Raw genomic sequence first — 18,105 nt, forward strand, 5'->3', positions numbered from 1 at the left:
ATACTGAGTTGGATGATCAGCCATGATCATATTGAATGGCGGTGCAGGCTCGACGGGCCGAATGGCCTACTCCTGCACCTATTTTCTATGTTTCTAACCAACATCTACCCTTCAACGAGAGCCCATTGTCAGTGGTACAAACTGTAGCAACCATGTGTCGGTGGTGGAGAATGTGGATGGTTGTGGTTAGGGCAGCTTTCAATCGGGCTGCTGTGTCCTGTACAATGTTGCTCGCAATCCTGACATGATACATCTGCGATGTCAGGACATGCATTAACACAGGCAAACAGGACTAGCTCAGATAAACATCTCGATCAGCATAACTCTGTGAGGCTGTGATTTATTCTGATACCAGCAGAGGAATTAGTCTGTGAGGATTCTATCGATTCTATACCCGGCATTTTCCTTACGGTCTGCAATAAAGATCATTAAGGTCACTCTGTAAGGTCACTTTGAGAAAAGGCAAACTTGAAAAAGCAGCATCTGGACACCCATCCTCATTGTGTAATAGCTCGATTGTAAATATGTGTTGTCTTTCCGCTGACTGGTTAGCATGCAACAAAAACGTTTCACTGTACACATGACAATAAACTAAACTAAACTAAAGTATCTGTTCCCCACAGATGCTGCCAGGCCCGCTGAGTGTTTCCAGTAGTTTGTGTCTTTTTTTTGTAAACCAGCATCTGCAGTTCCTTGTGTCTCCTCATTTCTCAATACTATGAGCTAGATTTTTCATTTATTGATTTGAGAGATGTTGACTTTGCCAGGCTGAGGCTGCCTTTAATCGCCCATTCCTAACCGCCTTTGTGAAGAGGGTGGAGTGAGTGAATGATTGTGTTAACGGCCTGTTCCACTTGGGCGACCTAATCCGCGAGTTCTGGCGAGTTTGCCATCGACTCATACTCGCAGCATGCTCGACACGAGGTCGTAGGAGGTCTTCGTAACTCTCCTTCATGCTCGAGAGTGGTCTCCGCGAACTGGAGGCCTCAGCTAGGGCGCGGCTTTTTATTCAATATGTTGAAAATGTTTAAAAAAATGGCGCCATGGAAAAAATCGATACATTTTTTACTGGTAGGTTTAGTCGTAGTGGGTTGGCATGTTAGTCGTAGGTAATCGAGGGTAGTCAAAGGTAATCAAAGGTAGATGTAGATATTCTTCATCATAGCCGAAGGAGATCGAAGGAGGTCGTCTTCACTCTACACTATTCGGTGTCCGATTTTCCCGAAGTTAGTGGTAGCTAGTCCTAGCTAGTCTTCAACATAGTTGAAGGAGGTCGAAGGAGGTCTTCTACATGTCATTTTTTTAAACGCTTCTAGACTCGCCAATTAGGTCGCCCAAGTGGGACAGCCCCTTTAAGGTTGTTAAAGAAAAATTTAAAACAAAACACCAAGATCGAGCAAGCCAATCAAGACTTTATTTAAGAGCGCCAAACATGGTGAGCAAAGATTTCATACCGAATTTTCCTTTGAAGTGTTGTTTACTGGAGCAAGCTAACATTTTTCCTTCTACCGAAATGATCATATAACAATTATAAAACAAGCACCTCCGAGAGACACAGAAGAATAAATACAGCCCAATTCAACCCCATTACAGAGAAGCAAATGTCCTGTTACCCTCTCGACCTTTCTTCATTGTTTTACGATTGCCATTTGTCCTTTGACAACAGAGAAGAGAACCTGACGATAGTAGACTGCAGTAAGTGTCAGATACACATGCTCAGTTTCAATCTTCAATCTGCAGAATTATTATGGCAGATGAAGAGGACTTTAAGCATTTTTAGACACTCTACATATCCCCGTCTTCTTGAAGCTTTGCAATTTAGTTTTGACAGGGTTCATATCAAGCGAGCTGCCCGCTCCTGCCTGGTGGTAATGTCAGGGTTAAACAGACCATGTGAACTAAAATGGAGTTGTCAGCTAAATCAGCAGCTCAGCATTTCAAACCCTGATTAGATAATTAAGTAGATGGTTTGGAAGAATGTTTGGGCTAATTCAAAGGGACCAGTAGATCATGAGGACACCTGCGAGTCCATTCAGATAAGCTTTGCTTTCCCAAAGACATCCGAGACCAGATCGGTATCTGATAGGACACATAACTCACGCCATTAAGGTATCAAGGAGGATAGCACATAATCAGCTGTTGTTCTTGGAGATAAAGATGATTAAATAGGTGACATTTCGGGTTTAGAACCTTCTTCAGGGTCTGAGGAAGGGTCTCAATCTGAAACGTCACCCCATTCCTTCTCTCCAGAGATGCTGCCTGTCCCGCTGAGTTTCTCCAGCTTTTTGTGTCTGTCTTTGGTCTCAACCAGCATCTGCAGTTGCTTCCTATGCACAAGGTCAGTGTGGGACTGGGAAGGGGAGTTAAAGTGTTCAGCAACCTGGAGATCATGTCGGTCTAGGCGGACTGAGGGGGGGTGCTCAGCGAAACAATCGCCGAGCCTCTGCTTGGTCTAGTCTGTGATTTATTCCGATACCAGCAGAAAAAATAGCTACATTCTCATTCTTTCTGGCCAAGCCAGGACAGATCAGAACGTCACCGCAGAGATAGCAAGTGCTGAATTAAATTGAATCCTTTATTTGTCAATCAGACCTTTCGGTCTGAACGAAATGTCGTTGCCTGCAGCCATACATGTAATAATAAACAACGCAGAATAAACACAAATTAACATCCACCACAGTGAGTTCACCAAGCACCTCCTCACTGTGATGGAGGCAAAAGTCTTAGGGTTACTGTCTCTTCCCTCCTCTTCTCCCTCTGTGAACAGGTTGAGGGGAGGTGGTGTATACTTGCAGTCTTAGTCGGCACTCGACCACCTATGTTGTGAGGACCAGAGAACGGGGGGCATTAGTGGAAGTTAAAAGAGAAGTTTACTGAAGAAACTATTGCATTCAGCCAGGATATGGTTTCTCGAGGCTTGCGCTCGCTTGCTTTTTGTGATTTCACGCCTTTCAGCGATGCTCAGAAAGTAAGATTTCCATGTGAGGCAAATGTGAGAGAGAATTCTGCTTATTGGCTGTGCAACTCACCAGCGTCCTCTGATGAAATGAATCCTCGTGCAAGTTGTGACAAGGAAGCAGAATGAGGAAGTGAGTCTGAATTCCGAGCGAGCAAACCACCACAAAATATGGAGCAACATTCTGGTTGATAAGCCGGCAGCCGCCAGCACAGGTGGAGTGTTAGCAAACATGGTCGATGCACGATCTCTCCTGTGGTCTCTCCTCTTTTGCTCCATTCTGCCAGAGGCTGGTAAGTCTGTGCTCTCTACTGCTAAACCATATCCCTTTACTCAACCTGAACTGTGTGCAATCAGTTCTTTGACATTTACTGTGAGACTTGATTTATCCTCCTGCCTTCATACCGTCGAGTTTAGTTTTGTTTTATTATCTAAATGGGGGCCGATTGGGAAAGGGGGAGATGCAGCGAGACCTGGGTGTCATGGTACACCAGTCATTGAAGGTAGGCATGCATGTGCAGCAGGCAGTAAAGAAAGCGAATGGTATGTTAGCTTTCATTGCAAAAGGATTTGAGTATAGGAGCAGGGAGGTTCTACTGCAGTTGTACAGGGTCTTGGTGAGACCACACCTGGAGTATTGCGTACAGTTTTGGTCTCCAAATCTGAGGAAGGACATTATTGCCATAGAGGGAGTGCAGAGACGGTTCACCAGACTGATTCCTGGGATGTCAGGACTGTCTTATGAAGAAAGACTGGATAGACTTGGTTTATACTCTCTAGAATTTAGGAGATTGAGAGGGGATCTTATAGAAACTTACAAAATTCTTAAGGGGTTGGACAGGCTAGATGCAGGAAGATTGTTCCCGATGTTAGGGAAGTCCAGGACAAGGGGTCACAGCTTAAGGATAAGGGGGAAATATTTTAAAACCGAGATGAGAAGAACTTTTTTCACACTGAGAGTGGTGAATCTCTGGAACTCTCTGCCACAGAGGGTAGTTGAGGCCAGTTCATTGGCTATACTTAAGAGGGAGTTAGATGTGGCCCTTGTGGCTAAGGGGATCAGAGGGTATGGAGAGAAGGCAGGTACGGGATACTGAGTTGGATGATCAGCCATGATCATATTGAATGGCGGTGCAGGCTCGAAGGGCCAAATGGCCTACTCCTGCACCTAATTTCTATGTTTCTATGTTTTGTTTAGTTTAGACGTACAGCACGGAAACAGGCCCTTCGGCCCACCGAGTCCAGCGGTCCCTGCACACTAATACTATCCCACACACACACACACGAGGGACAATTTACAATTTTACCAAACCAATTAACCTACAAACTGCACGTCTTTGGAGTGTGGAAGGAAACCGGAGCGCCCGGAGAAAACCCACGCAGTCACGGGGAGAACGTATGAACTCAGTAACAGACAGCACCCGTAGTCAGGATCGAACCCGGGTCTCTGGTGCTGTGAGGCAGCAACTCTACCGCTGCGCCACCTTGCCACCATTCAAATACTTTATTCCTGGCTATATAGAAAGTGGACATTTGGCCCTTTGTTCACGAGGCTATCCCATTGCACTGCTAATTTCCCCTCTTTTCCCCTCACATTCCCATCAACTCGCCCTCCCCAAGGTTCTGCACCAGGCCCTAGTAAATGACCAACCTGGTGCCTCAAGAGCACCCTGTGGAAACCGGGGATGTGCAGTCAGGGGAGGCAGGGAGAAGCAGCGCCTCACCTGTCATACTCCCAATGAAAATAGCTGTTAAGAAAAGTAAAACGCTGTCCTTTAAGTCCTTTACTGCTTGATATTGCCTTGGAACCTTTGGCCACAGCTATTAGGGAATCCCCTAATATTTATGGTATTGTCCGCGGGAATAAGACACATAAGCTATCCCTTTATACAGATGGTTTGTTATTATTCATCTCTAGCCCTGAGAAATCTATTCCAACAATAGTAGCATTACTTAATCAATTTAGTAGCTTTTCTGGTTATAAACTAAATCTTAGTAAATCTTCACACCTCCTGCTGCTGAAAGACTCATCCATGCCTCCATCTCGTCCCGAATGGACTATTGCAACTCACTTCTCCTTGGCATCAGCTCCACCTACATCAACTGACTCCAACTGGTCCAGAACGCAGCCGCCCGACTCATCACCCACACCAAATCCTGGCATCACATCACCCCAGTCCTCAAACAACTTCACTGGCTTCCCATCTCCCACCGGATCACCTACAAAATCCTGATCTTCACCTACAAAGCCCTCCACCATCTGGCCCCCCCATATCTCACTGACCTCTCCCCCTACCTACCCTCACGGTCCCTCAGATCCACATCAGCCGGTCTCCTCTCCATCCACAAGTCCAACCTCCGCAGTTTTGGGGACAGAGCCTTCTCCAGGGCAGCTCCCAGGCTCTGGAACTCCCTCCCCCAACTGATCCGCAATTCCGTGTCCCTCACCATCTTCCAGTCCCGCCTCAAGACCCATCTCTTCACCTCTGCCTATCCTTAGCCCCACGTCCCCCTCCCTTTTCATCTGTGCATTAATTGCCTCATATTGTGTTTTGAACTGAATTCTGTCTTTACTTTGTGTACTAGTCATGTCTCTACTATTTATTTCATTCCCCTTACATGTTTTTCCTCTACTTGCTAAATTTTTGTAAGGTGTCCTTGAGACTCTTGAAAGGCGCCCATAAATAAAATTTATTATTATTATTATTATTATTATTATTAGTAGTAAGACTGAGCTTTTTCCATTAAACAATTTGGTTTCGAATTATGGACAGCTTCCATTTAGATTGACAACCGAATATTTTACTTATTTAGGCATTAAGATTACCAAGAAACACAAGGATTTATTTAAAGCCAATTTTACGCCTCTAATTGACCACATCAAACACCAGTTCACTAAATGGTCACCAATGTCCTTATCTTTAATAGGCCAAATCAATGCTATTAGAATGTTTATCTTACTAAAATTCTGTATTTATTTCAGACGATACCAATTTTTATTGCTAAACCTTTCTTTGATATTATTGACTCCAAAATTTCTTCGTATATATGACAGAATAAACATTCCAGACTAAGTAAAAAATACTTACAGAAATCAAAAAAAATGGTGGTTTGGCATCGCTGAACCTTAGACTCTACTATTGGGCAATTAATGCTCGCTATCTAATGTTTTGGACAAAAGATTTAGAAGATGCCCTGGATGGGTAAATCTTGAACGTGATTCTATGCAAGGGGTATCATTGGCTTCTATTCTAGGGGCCTTGTTACCTTTTCGAATTACGAGATTGAATAACTATACGACTAACCCAATAATAAGGCATACACTCCGAATATGGTTTCAATTTCGTACGTTTTTTGGATTGAATGATTTTATCTTACGAGTCCTATCATATCTAATTTTTTCTTCCAACCTTCTAGTACTGGACAAGCCTTTCTGTTATGTTTGAGGAAGGGATTAGTAGCTTCTCGTGATTTGTTTTTGGATAGTTGTTTTATGTCTTTTGAACAACTCTCCAATAAATATCATTTACATAACTCACACTTTTTTAGATATTTACAAACTAGACATTTTTTGAGGGCCACTCCACCCTTCTTTCCGTTACCACATCAAACCGAAAACTTGGAAACATTTTTACATTTGAACCCTTATCAGAAGGGCTTAATAACGACTATTTATGAGTTGATTTTGAAACATACATTTGATAAAATTAAGAATGACTGGGAAAGAGAACTCCAAATTTCTCTTTCTATAGAGAAATAGGAGAACCCAACTGCCCAAGTACAAGCCCAGCCGCTCCATTCTCTCAGCATATGACAGTCCCGCCATCCCGGGAATTAACCTTGTAAACCTACGCTGCACTTCCTCAATAGGAAGAATGTCCTTCCTCAAATTAGGGGACCAAAACTGCACACAATACTCCAGGTGTGGTCTAACTAGGGCTCTGTACAACTGCAGAAGGACCTCTTTGCTCCTATATTCAATTCCTCTTGTTATAAAGGCCAACATGCCATTCGCTTTCTTCACTGCCTGCTGTACCTGCATGCTTACTTTCATAGACTGATGTACAAGGACCCCCAGATCCCGTTGTACTTCTCCTTTTCCCAACTTGACACCATTTAGATAGTAATCTGCCTTCCTTTGGGTGCAATGGTGCCTTGGGTGGGGGGTTTTGCAGCGGTCAGAATGGTATTAACGTGCCATCGTTCCTCTCTCCATTCTCTCTCTCTCCCCATTCTCTCTCTCTCCCCATTCGCTCTCTCTCTCCTTCTCTCTCTCCCCCCATTTTCTCTCTCTCTCTCCCCATTCTCTCTTTCTCTCCTTTCTCTCTCTCTCCTTCTCTACCTTCTCTCTCTCTCTCTCTCCCTCCCTTCTTCTCTCTCTCTCTCCCTCTCTCTCTCTCTCTCCCTTCTCTTCTCTATCCCTCCCTCCCAGCCATGGCTCCACTCCTCTCTCTCCTCGGGGAGATGCGTTGATCAATACAGGGAGTGCCGGGCCACTGATACAAGCTTCTCTCTCCCTCCCCAGCCATTGCCCTCACTGCATGTCACTGAAGGAAACCCACGCAGTCACAGGGAAAACATACCAACTTTATACAGAGAGCACCTGTAGCCAGGATCGAACCGGGGTCTCTGGCGCTGTGAGACGGCAGTTCTACCCGTGTGCTGCTGTGCCACCCCCTAATTAAATGTTGGTTCAGCCTTCGAAGGCACACACCTCAAGAATGAACACTTAAATCTCAAACACATCTGGGTGTGACGAAGAGTCTTGACCCAAAACGCCACCTATTCCTTTTCTCCAGGAATGCTGTCTGACCCGCTGAGTTACTCCAGCTTTTCATGTGTATCTTCTGGTAGTTAGCTAAATTGTTTCATGCAAATGTCCCACGTGCTGGAGGGCAATGGGAACATTGGAGGGATGAGCTGTTTATGGACACATGAGAGAGAACTGGTTTACATGGAATATAAGTGGGCAATATGATTTATGACAATGTTCTCAGAGTTGCAGAGACTAAACATGATCAATTTCCTGAGCCCATTTCCTTCCCTATTTGTAGCAGTCCCTTGAGTCGCTGAAACAGTTGCAATTTCCTTCACCATCCTGTGGTGCGTCAGTTTTGCATAACGCTATAACTGAGCCAATAAACCCCAGTGGCCGAGCCTGTTGAACAAGATGTGGGATGATTAGAAGATTCAATTCAATTCAATTCAATTTAATTGTCATTTGGACCCCTTGAGGTCCAAACGAAATGCCGTTTCTGCAGCCATACATTACAAACAAATAGACCCAAGACACAACATAATTTACATTTTACATAAACATCCATCACATCGCTGTGATGGAAGGCCAAAAAAACGTATCTCTCCACTGCACTCTCCCCCCCCCACCGATGTCAGAGTCAAAGTCAAAGCCCCCGGCTGGCGATGGCGATTGTCCCGCGGCCATTAAAGCCACGCCGGGTGGTGCGAGGTCGCACACCAGGTTGTTGATGTTGACGTACGACAGACCCCGATTGTAAGCTTAGCTTAGTTTAGTTTAGAGATACAGTGTAGAAACAGGCCCATCGGCCCATCGAGCCTCTGCTGACCACCAATCAGTTCCATCTTACACACTTGGGGCAATTTACAGCAGACATTGAACCTGCAAACCCGCACGTCTTTGAAATGAGGGAGGAAACCGGAGCACCCGGAGGAAATCCACACGGTCACAGGGAGAACGTGCAAACTCCGCACAGACAGCACCCATAGCCAGGATCAAACCCAGATCTCTGGCGCTGTGAGGCGGCAACTCTGCTGCTGCGGCAGTGAAGAAAAGTATTTTTCTGTATCTGAAATGTTATAGTTTTCCCTGGAGGAGAGAGGAGACTTGAATGAGGTATATAAAATGATGAGGGATATGGATAGGGTGGACTGCAGGAAACCTATCCCCATATCGATAGGCAGAGATGAGTTTAAATTGGCATCATGAGTGATAGAAGCAGGATTAGGCCATTCGGCCCATCAAGTCTCCACCTGGCTGACCTATCTTTCCCTCTCAACTCCATCCCCCTGCCCCCAATTTCAGAACCCTTTACTCCTCCCTTGAGCAGAAACCAAGTCATCCACTCACTACCAACTTCCTTCACCTGCTGAAACCAACCTCACAATGAACAACTGCCCTGTTAACACCTCTCACTTCCTCTAAATCAAGGCCATGACTATAGGAACCTATGTTGGTCCAAGCTGTGCCAGTTTCCATCTGGGTTAGGTTGGCCAAATCCTTGATCCAGTCCTTCTCAACGCCTCCCCTGATTTGTATATCGACTTTATTGGTTCCCCCCTTCCTGCCCTCGCTCAGAATTCAGTTTCATCGTCTTTGCTCTCCAAGTTTAGTTTAGTTTCGAGATACAGCCCGGAAACAGGCCCTTCGGCCCACCGAGACATGCCGACCGGTATCCCCACACATTGACACTATCCTACACACACTAGGGTCAATTTACACTTATACCAAGCCACTTATACCAACCTACAAACGGGGAGAACGTGCAAACTCCGTACAGACAGCACCCGTAGTCGGGATCAAACCTCGGTCTCCGACGCTTGTGTATGGCGTGCACAGCCTAAAGTTGTAGGACAACTTGTTCTATTTGATCATATTTGATTGTGCACGCCGGGTTGATTGCATTCGTTGAAACAGGGCGGACCACGTGAAGGTTGCAATCTCCCACCCCGTCTCCGATGCTGTCAATGCTCCAAGACAGCAGCTCTACCGCTGCACCAGCGCTCTGATTCATTGCTGTCTTGATATCCCAATCTCTACCTGAAGGGTTGGGCCAGGGTCTAAGACCACAGACTCCTAGACCTACCTAGGTCGCACCTCCCACCCGCTCCCAGTAAGGACTCCATTCCAGTCTCCCTGTTTTTCCTATGAACAGTGACTCCTCCAACTTCAAGAAACCCTTGGTTTCCCTCCCCCTTCCCAGTTCTCCGACCAGTCTTACCGTCTCCGACTACATTTTATCTCTGTTTGCTTTGTGTTACCTTCTCCCGGCAAGCAATGATCTATTCTACATGTTCCTTGATCTCCATTCCCTTTGCCGTGTTTTCACACCTTCACGCTTCCTTATCTAGTCTCCAGACTTGTCTAGCACGACAGCTACTCTGCTCCTTTCCATCTGCCATTTTGGTTCCAGGATGGTGCCTGATCAATGTCCGCTGTTTCTTTGCAGTGACCTCGACCACAAGGCTACAAGGTGTACGGAATTACCAGGTGGTGAATCCGCGCAAACTCCACGCCAAGCAGAAACGAGAGACGGAGGTACGGTGCAAAACCCAGTCACTTCCTAACGCATGGATCCTTTACACATGGGGTGTTTGAACAGGGGTCCATCCCACTGTAACAATGGTGGACAGAGAGTAATGGGCAGCTTGGCAGCATAGCAGTACAGTCATAGAGTCATAGATCAATACAGTGTGGAAACAGGCCCTTCGGCCCAACTAGTGAATGGGATCTGTATTCTACTAAAAGCATTAAACACCTTTTAAAACATTAAAATGCCTGAAAAGAAATGACATTAGCAAACAGACTAGTTTAGTTTAGTTTAGTTTAGTTTAGTTTCGAGATACAGCACGGAAACAGGCCCTTCAGCCAGCGTTTCCCACACACTAAACAATCCTACACACGCAGGGGACAATTTTACAATTTTAACCTGCAAACCTATGCGTGATTGGGATGTGGGAGAAAGCCGGACCACCCAGAGAAAACCCATGCAGGTCTCGGGGAGAACGTACAAACTCCATACAGACAGCACCCGTTGTCAGGATCAGACCCGGAACTCTGACGCTGTAAGGCAGTGAAGGGCCTGAACTACTTGGGTATCATTTACGCAACATCATTTACGCTCTGCCCCAGAATTTTGGGATGTACAAAATTTCCGCACACCACCTGCATGACGTGCAAATGATGCCCAAGTGTTAGAGGCCCTTCACTTTGCACGACACACAGATGGCGCGTGAGATTTTGTACATTCCAAAATCCTGGTGCGCCGCTCGCAGCCGCCCGTCACCATGCGCGCGTAATGCGTCGTGATGCGTAAACGATGTCGAGTGAATAACGCCCAAGTGGGACAGGCCCTTAACTCCACCGTTGTGCTACCATATTGCCGTTAATCAAACTAATCCTATCAAGACATACAAGCAGTAATTGTTAATTAAATCAGAAGGTGTAGCTTTGTAAACAGAAAATATCGCTCTAAGGACAGCACGGAGTGGGGAGCCACCAGGCAATGATTGTTTCCTCAGCGTCGATGTATTTGTTAGGAAATAATTTGAGATTGGAACTGAGACTAACTTCGTAGATCTGCGGATAGCAAATCAGCAGATAGCGAGGCCTGAATCCGCAGAAGTCTAGAGTTGACGAGAGAGATTTAAATAATATATTTAAATTAAAAAATGAGGGCAGCATGGTGGCGCAGCGGTAGAGTTTCTGCCTTACAGCAAATGCAGCACCGGAGACCCGGGTTCGATCCCAACTACGGGTGCTGTCTGCACAGAGTTTGTACCTTCTCCCCGTGACCTCCGAGATTTCGGTTTGCTCCCACACGCCAAAGATGCACAGGTTTGTAGGTTAGTGGCCCTAGTGGGTGTAGGATAGTGTTAATGTGCGGGGATCGCTGGTCGGCGCGGACCCGTTGGGCCGAAGGGCCTGTTTCCACGCTCTATCTCTAAACTAAACTAAACTAATGGTGAAGGAGGGTTCTAATGGGACAGGAATATGGTATGGCTTTGGTTAATAACGAGAAAATAACAGGCAGAAAACCGATAGCTGATAGTCTGACTTTGAGTGAGATAAGACTTGCCAATTGAGTCTTTGTATATATTTAATGCATTCAGTGTTCATTTTCCAGTTTGGTTCATCTGAGACCTTTTCTGTTGCAGGGGCTTTATCCATCGGTTGTCCAGTATGAAGTTCCCGTAGAAGGCAAGGAGTTGGTTCTACATCTCGAGAAGAATGAGTAGGTGGCCTTGAGTTGTCCCTGTCTATTGGCATGAAACCCCAGAGAGGGTTGGTGTCTGCTGCCATGTTTCCCTGGGATTGGGTTGGTCCTGACCAAACGTACCATGGGAGTGTGCCCTGTGCTTCCAACACAGTATCTCAAAAATTGCTGAGAGATCAGGGACATCTATCAGAGAGGCACCAACATCCACATGGGTGACTAGGCCTCCAAAGTGTAGGAATGAAGGGGGCGGAAGCTTCAGGGAAGGGATGCAGATCAAAGGGCAAAACCAGAGGGTCTAGAGAGAGGGCCCTACTCTTCATGCTAATCAATGCAATGTTCATCCTTCTCATACTCGCCCGATCATTTTTGAAATCAAGGGACAGATCGGCATGTAGCATAAAAAGACACAAAGTGCTGGAGTAACATAGAAACATAGAAACATAGAAATTAGGTGCAGGAGTAGGCCATTCGGCCCTTCGAGCCTGCACCGCCATTCAATATGATCATGGCTGATCATCCAACTCGGTATCCCGTACCTGCCTTCTCTCCATACCCTCTGATCCCCTTAGCCACAAGGGTCACATCTAACTCCCTCTTAAATATAGCCAATGAACTGGCCTCAACTACCCTCTGTGGCAGAGAGTTCCAGAGATTCAAAACTCTCTATGTGAAAAAAGTTCTTCTCATCTCGGTTTTAAAGGATTTCCCCCTTATCCTTAAGCTGTGACCCCTTGCCCTGGACTTCCCTAACATCGGGAACAATCTTCCTGCATCTAGCCTGTCCAACCCCTTAAGAATTTTGTAAGTTTCTATAAGATCCCCTCTCAATCTCCTAAATTCTAGAGAGTATAAACCAAGTCTATCCAGTCTTTCTTCATAAGACAGTCCTGACATCCCAGGAATCAGTCTGGTGAACCGTCTCTGCACTCCCTCTATGGCAATAATGTCCTTCCTCAGATTTGGAGACCAAAACTGTACGCAATACTCCAGGTGTGGTCTCACCAAGACCCTGTACAGCTGCAGTAGAACCTCCCTGCTCCTATACTCAAATCCTTTTGCAATGAAAGCTAACATACCATTCGCTTTCTTTACTGCCTGCTGCATCTGCATGCCTACCTTCAATGACTGGTGTACCATGACACCCAGGTCTCGCTGCATCTCCCCCTTTCCCAATCGGCCACCATTTAGATTATAGCGGCAGCAGGTCAGGCATCTCTGGGGAACATGGATAGGTGATAGATTCCAAGGGGAGTAAGAGGCGACCGTGGCTGACAAGGGAAGTCAAGGACAGTATAAAATAAAAGAGATGATGTATAACAAAGCAAAGATGAGCGGGAAGCCAGAAGATTGGGCAACTTTTAAAGAGCATCGGAAGGTAACTAAAACAGGTTAGGAAAATGGGAAGTACAACGAGACCTGGGTACATCAGCCCTAGTACATCAGTCACTGAAAGTAAGCATACAGGTACAACGGGCACTGAAGAAAGCTAATGGCATGTTGGCCTTCATAACAAGAGGAGTTGAGTATAGGAGCAAAGAGGTCCTTATGCAGTTGTACAGGGCCCTGGTGAGACCACACCTGGATTATTGTGTGCAGTTTTGGTCTCCTAATTTGATGAAGGGCATTCTTGCTATTGAGGGAGTGCAGAGTGGGTTTACGAGGTTAATTCCTGGGATGACGGGACCGTCATATGATGAAAGAATGGAGCAAATGGGCTTGTATTCACTGGAATTTTGAAGGATGAGAGGGTGTCTTATAGAAACATATAAAATTATTAAGAGATTGGACATGCTAGATGCAGGAAACATGTTCCCGATATTGGGGAATCCTGAACCAGGGGCCACTGTTTAATAATAAGGTGTAGACCATTTAGAACTGAGATGAGGAAACACTTTTTCACACAGAGAGTGGTGAATCTGTGGAATTCTCTCCCTCAGATGGCAGTGGAGGCTGATTCACTGGATGCATTCAAAAGAGAATTAGATAAAGCACTTAGGGCTAGCGGAATCAAGGGATATGGGGAGAAGGCAGGAACGGAGTACAGATTGTGGATAATCAGCCATGATCACAGAATGGCAGTGCTGGGTCGAAGGGCCGAATGGCCTACTCCTGCACCTTTGTCTATGTATCTATGTATCTATGTGATGTTTTGGGTCGGGACCCTTCTTCAGACGAAAGACCAGCATCAGTCTGAAGAAGGGTCCTGACCAAAAATGTCACCTATCCACATTCTCCAGAGATGCTGGCTGAGTTACTCCAGCACTTTTGCGATCTTTTGTGCAAACCGGCATCTGCAGTTCCTCGTTTCTACATTTTGTCTGCACACTGCATTTTTGTTTTATTTTACATCATTCCCACTGACTCCAGCCAGACTACAGCTGGATAAACGTTACTCCCTCGCCAGTGATTCCTCCTGTCTAAACCCCTCTCCACTGTTTCCCCTCTCTCCACTGTACAGGGGTCTGTTTGCCAAGAACTACTCTGAGAGCTACACTTTGGAGAATGGGACAGAAGTGTGGGAGACCCCCGTCTATCCGGTGAGTACCACACAGCGTTCCCAATGTCGGGAAAGCTGCGAGTGTGCTGCAGGTCACAACGTGTTTCCCTGACACAAATCCGGAAATTCCATTCGTGAATCAGACTAAGGAAAGTCCAAATATCGTGTCAGCCCATGCAATATGCAGCACTGCATGCAGTTCTGGACGCCCCATTGCAGCAATGTTGTGTAGGCTTTGGAGAGGGTGCGTAGGAGGTGTACCAGAATGCTGCATGCATTGGAGGGTGTCAGTTACAGGGAGAGGTTGGATGGACTTAGACTGTTTTCTGGAGAGTCGGAGGTTGAGAAGTCGCTTGATAGTGGTATATAAAATTACAAGAGGCACAGATAGACTCAAGAGGCCTGTCACACTTTCACAACCTAATTCACAACCTCTGCTGAGTTTGCCCTTGACTCGTACTCGCAGCATGGTCGTCACGAGGTCGTAGGAGGTCGTAGCAGGCCGTGATGCTAGTCGTAGGTACTCGTGGCATCAAGTAGGTCGGGGCGTTTTTCTAGCCTGATGAAAAATGTCCACGAGTAAAAAAGGTTGTGAATTAGGTCGTGAAAGTGAGACTGACCCTTCATCCTACCACAAGCAGTGCTGAACTACTATCTACCTCTTTGGTGACCCTTGGACTATCCTTGATCGGACTTTGCTGGCTTTACCTTGCGCTAAACGTTATTCCCTTATCGTATCTACTCACGATAAATGGCTCAATTGTAATCATGTATTGTCTTTCTGCTGACTGGTTAGCACGTAACAAAAGCTGTTCACTGTACCTCGGTACATGTGCCAATAAATAAACTAAACTGGACAGTCGGAATCTTTCTCCAGGGATGGGAAATGTCCAACACTACTGGACATAGCTTTAAGGTGAGGGGGTAGACAAAAGTGCTGGAGAAACTCAGCGGGTGCAGAAGCATCTATGGAGCGAAGGAAATAGGCAACGTTACGGGCCTAAACCCTTCTTTTAAGGTGAGAGTCTTGGAACACATAGCTAGGATGGTGGTGAAGGCTAATACATTAATGCTTGCTGCTGCATGAGGCTTTTAGATACGCACATTTAAGTCCAGGAGCTAGAAAGATACAGATCGTGTGCAGGAAGGAACTGCATCTGCTGATTTACACCGAAGATAGACACAAAATGCTGGAGTAATTCAGTGGGTCAGGCAGGATCTCTGGAGAAAAGGAATGGGTGACGTTTTGGGTTGAAACCCTTCTTCAGGCTGCTCATGTTGTATGTTCCATGTTCCAAATCGGTCTGTTTTAAAATGAATGACTAAATCTCCTCTCTTCTTTCTGCTAGCCTTTAGAAACATAGAAACATAGAAATTAGGTGCAGGAGTAGGCCATTCGGCCCTTCGAGCCTGCACCGCCATTCAATATGATTATGGCTGATCATCCAACTCAGTATCCCGTACCTGCCTTCTCTCCATATCCCCTGATCCCCTTAGCCACAAGGGCCACATCTAACTCCCTCTTAAATATAGCCAATGAACTGGCCTCAACTACCCTCTGTGGCAGAGAGTTCCAGAGATTCACCACTCTCTGTGTGAAAAAAGTTCTTCTCATCTCGGTTTTAAAGGATTTCCCCTTTATCCTTAAGCTGTGACCCCTTGTCCTGGACTTCCCTAACATCGGGAACAATCTTCCTGCATCTAGCCTGTCCAACCCCTTAAGAATTTTGTAAGTTTCTATAAGATCCCCTCTCAATCTTCTAAATTCTAGAGAGTATAAACCAAGTCTATCCAGTCTTTCTTCATAAGACAGTCCTGACATCCCAGGAATCAATCTGGTGAACCGTCTCTGCACTCCCTCTATGGCAATAATGTCCTTCCTCAGATTTGGAGACCAAAACTGTACGCAATACTCCAGGTGTGGTCTCACCAAGACCCTATACAACTGCAGTAGAACCTCCCTGCTCCTATACTCAAATCCTTTTGCAATGAAAGCTAACATACCATTCGCTTTCTTTACTGCCTGCTGCACCTGCATGCCTACCTTCAATGACTGGTGTACCATGACACCCAGGTCTCGCTGCATCTCCCCCTTTCCCAATCGGCCACCATTTAGATATTAGCATGTGAGGAATATAAACCCTACACTCCTTGTCCCCGCTCACCTTTCAACTACTGATATAATCACTGACTCCTTCCCTGCAATCTTTGAGTCCAAATCCCATCTCTGTCTCCTTATGGGGAGAGGCCCATTAACATAGCAAACCAGCAACCCCAGGCCTACCTGCTTGTGTGGACTTTGCATGTTCTCCCTGTGACTACATGGGTTTCCCCCTGGGTGCTCTGGTTTCCTCCCACATCCAGAGATGAAACCTGTCCCGCTGAGTTACTCCAGCATTTTGTGTCTGCCTTCAGTGAAGGCCACAGACAGGTAGGGTCAGTGTGAGAGTGGGATGGTGAATGAGGGTGGCAAGCAAACCGGAATGCAAGTTAATGAGTTATAGGAGCAGAATTAGGCCTTTCTTCCCATGAAAGTTTACTCCGCCATTCAATCATGACTGATCTATCTTCCCCTCTCAACCCCATTCTCCTGCCTTCTCCCCATAAGCCCCGACATTCATACTAATCGAGAATCTGGCAATCTCCATTGACTAGGCCTCCACAGCCGTCTGTGACAATGAATTCCACAGATTCACCACCCTCTGACTAAAGAAATTCTTCCTCATTTCCTTTACTAAAGGTACACATCCTTTTATCCTGAGGCTGTGGCCTCTGGTCCTAGACTCTCCCACTGGTAGAAACATCCTTTTCACATCCACTCTGTCCAGGCCTTTCACGATTATGAAGAAAGACTGGATAGACTCGGCTTGTACTCGCTAGAATTTAGAAGATTGAGGGGGATCTTATAGAAGCTTACAAAATTCTTAAGGGGTTGGACAGGCTAGATGCAGGAAGATTGTTCCCGATGTTGGGGAAGCCCAGAACAAGGGGTCACAGTTTAAGGATAAGGGGGAAGTCTTTTCGAACCGAGATGAGAACAATTTTTATCACACGGAGAGTGGGGAATCTGTGGAATTTTCTGCCACAGAAAGTAGTTGAGAGGGAGTTCGATGTGGCCTTTGTGGCTAAAGGGATCAGGGGGTATGGAGGGAAGGCAGGTACAGGATACTGAGTTGGATGATCTGCCATGATCATATTGAATGACGGTGCTGGCTCGAAGGGCCGAATGGCCTACTCCTGCACCTATGTTTCTATGTTTCTATGTCTCACAGAGGGTTGAATAAACAGAACGTTTTAATTAACGAAAGGTGATTAAGACAACAGCCATAGCCAGCTCTCAGAACATCTTATTTACAGCGGGGCTGTGAATGTCCTTGTTGGTGGTGCCGTCCAAAACATGTTGGAACCTGACGAAGGAACGTGTTTTTAAGCCGATGATTAACTTAATAAATAACTCTTGCCCCAGGCTAGTCAGCGCGCACTATTTTTAGGTTTAGTTCAGAGATATAGTGTGGAAACAGGCCCTTCGGTTGACCGAGTTGGTGCTGACCAGTGATCCCCGCATGCTAGCACTATTCTACACATTAGGGACAATTTACAATCAACCTAGAAAACCATGTGTCTTGGGAGTGTGGGAGGAAACCAGAGCACTCGGCAAGAACTCACTTAGTCACAGG

General features: G+C 46.0%; 1 protein-coding gene across 1 annotated transcript in view; it reads left to right on the plus strand.

Annotated features, from left to right (window-relative positions):
• The first annotated feature begins 2,844 nt into the window (after positions 1-2,844).
• LOC129713219 (zinc metalloproteinase-disintegrin-like batroxstatin-1) overlaps positions 2,845-18,105 on the plus strand; it is a 55,649-nt gene continuing 40,388 nt past the window's right edge. The window contains exons 1-4 of the mRNA XM_055662145.1: positions 2,845-3,249; positions 10,162-10,250; positions 11,870-11,946; positions 14,390-14,468. Of these exons, the coding sequence (XP_055518120.1) occupies positions 3,189-3,249; positions 10,162-10,250; positions 11,870-11,946; positions 14,390-14,468 (306 nt within the window). The 5' untranslated portion in view covers positions 2,845-3,188. The remainder of the gene's footprint in view (positions 3,250-10,161; positions 10,251-11,869; positions 11,947-14,389; positions 14,469-18,105) is intronic.

This window comes from Leucoraja erinacea, chromosome 35 (assembly GCF_028641065.1).
Source record: "Leucoraja erinacea ecotype New England chromosome 35, Leri_hhj_1, whole genome shotgun sequence".
NCBI classification, from domain to species: domain Eukaryota; kingdom Metazoa; phylum Chordata; class Chondrichthyes; order Rajiformes; family Rajidae; genus Leucoraja; species Leucoraja erinaceus.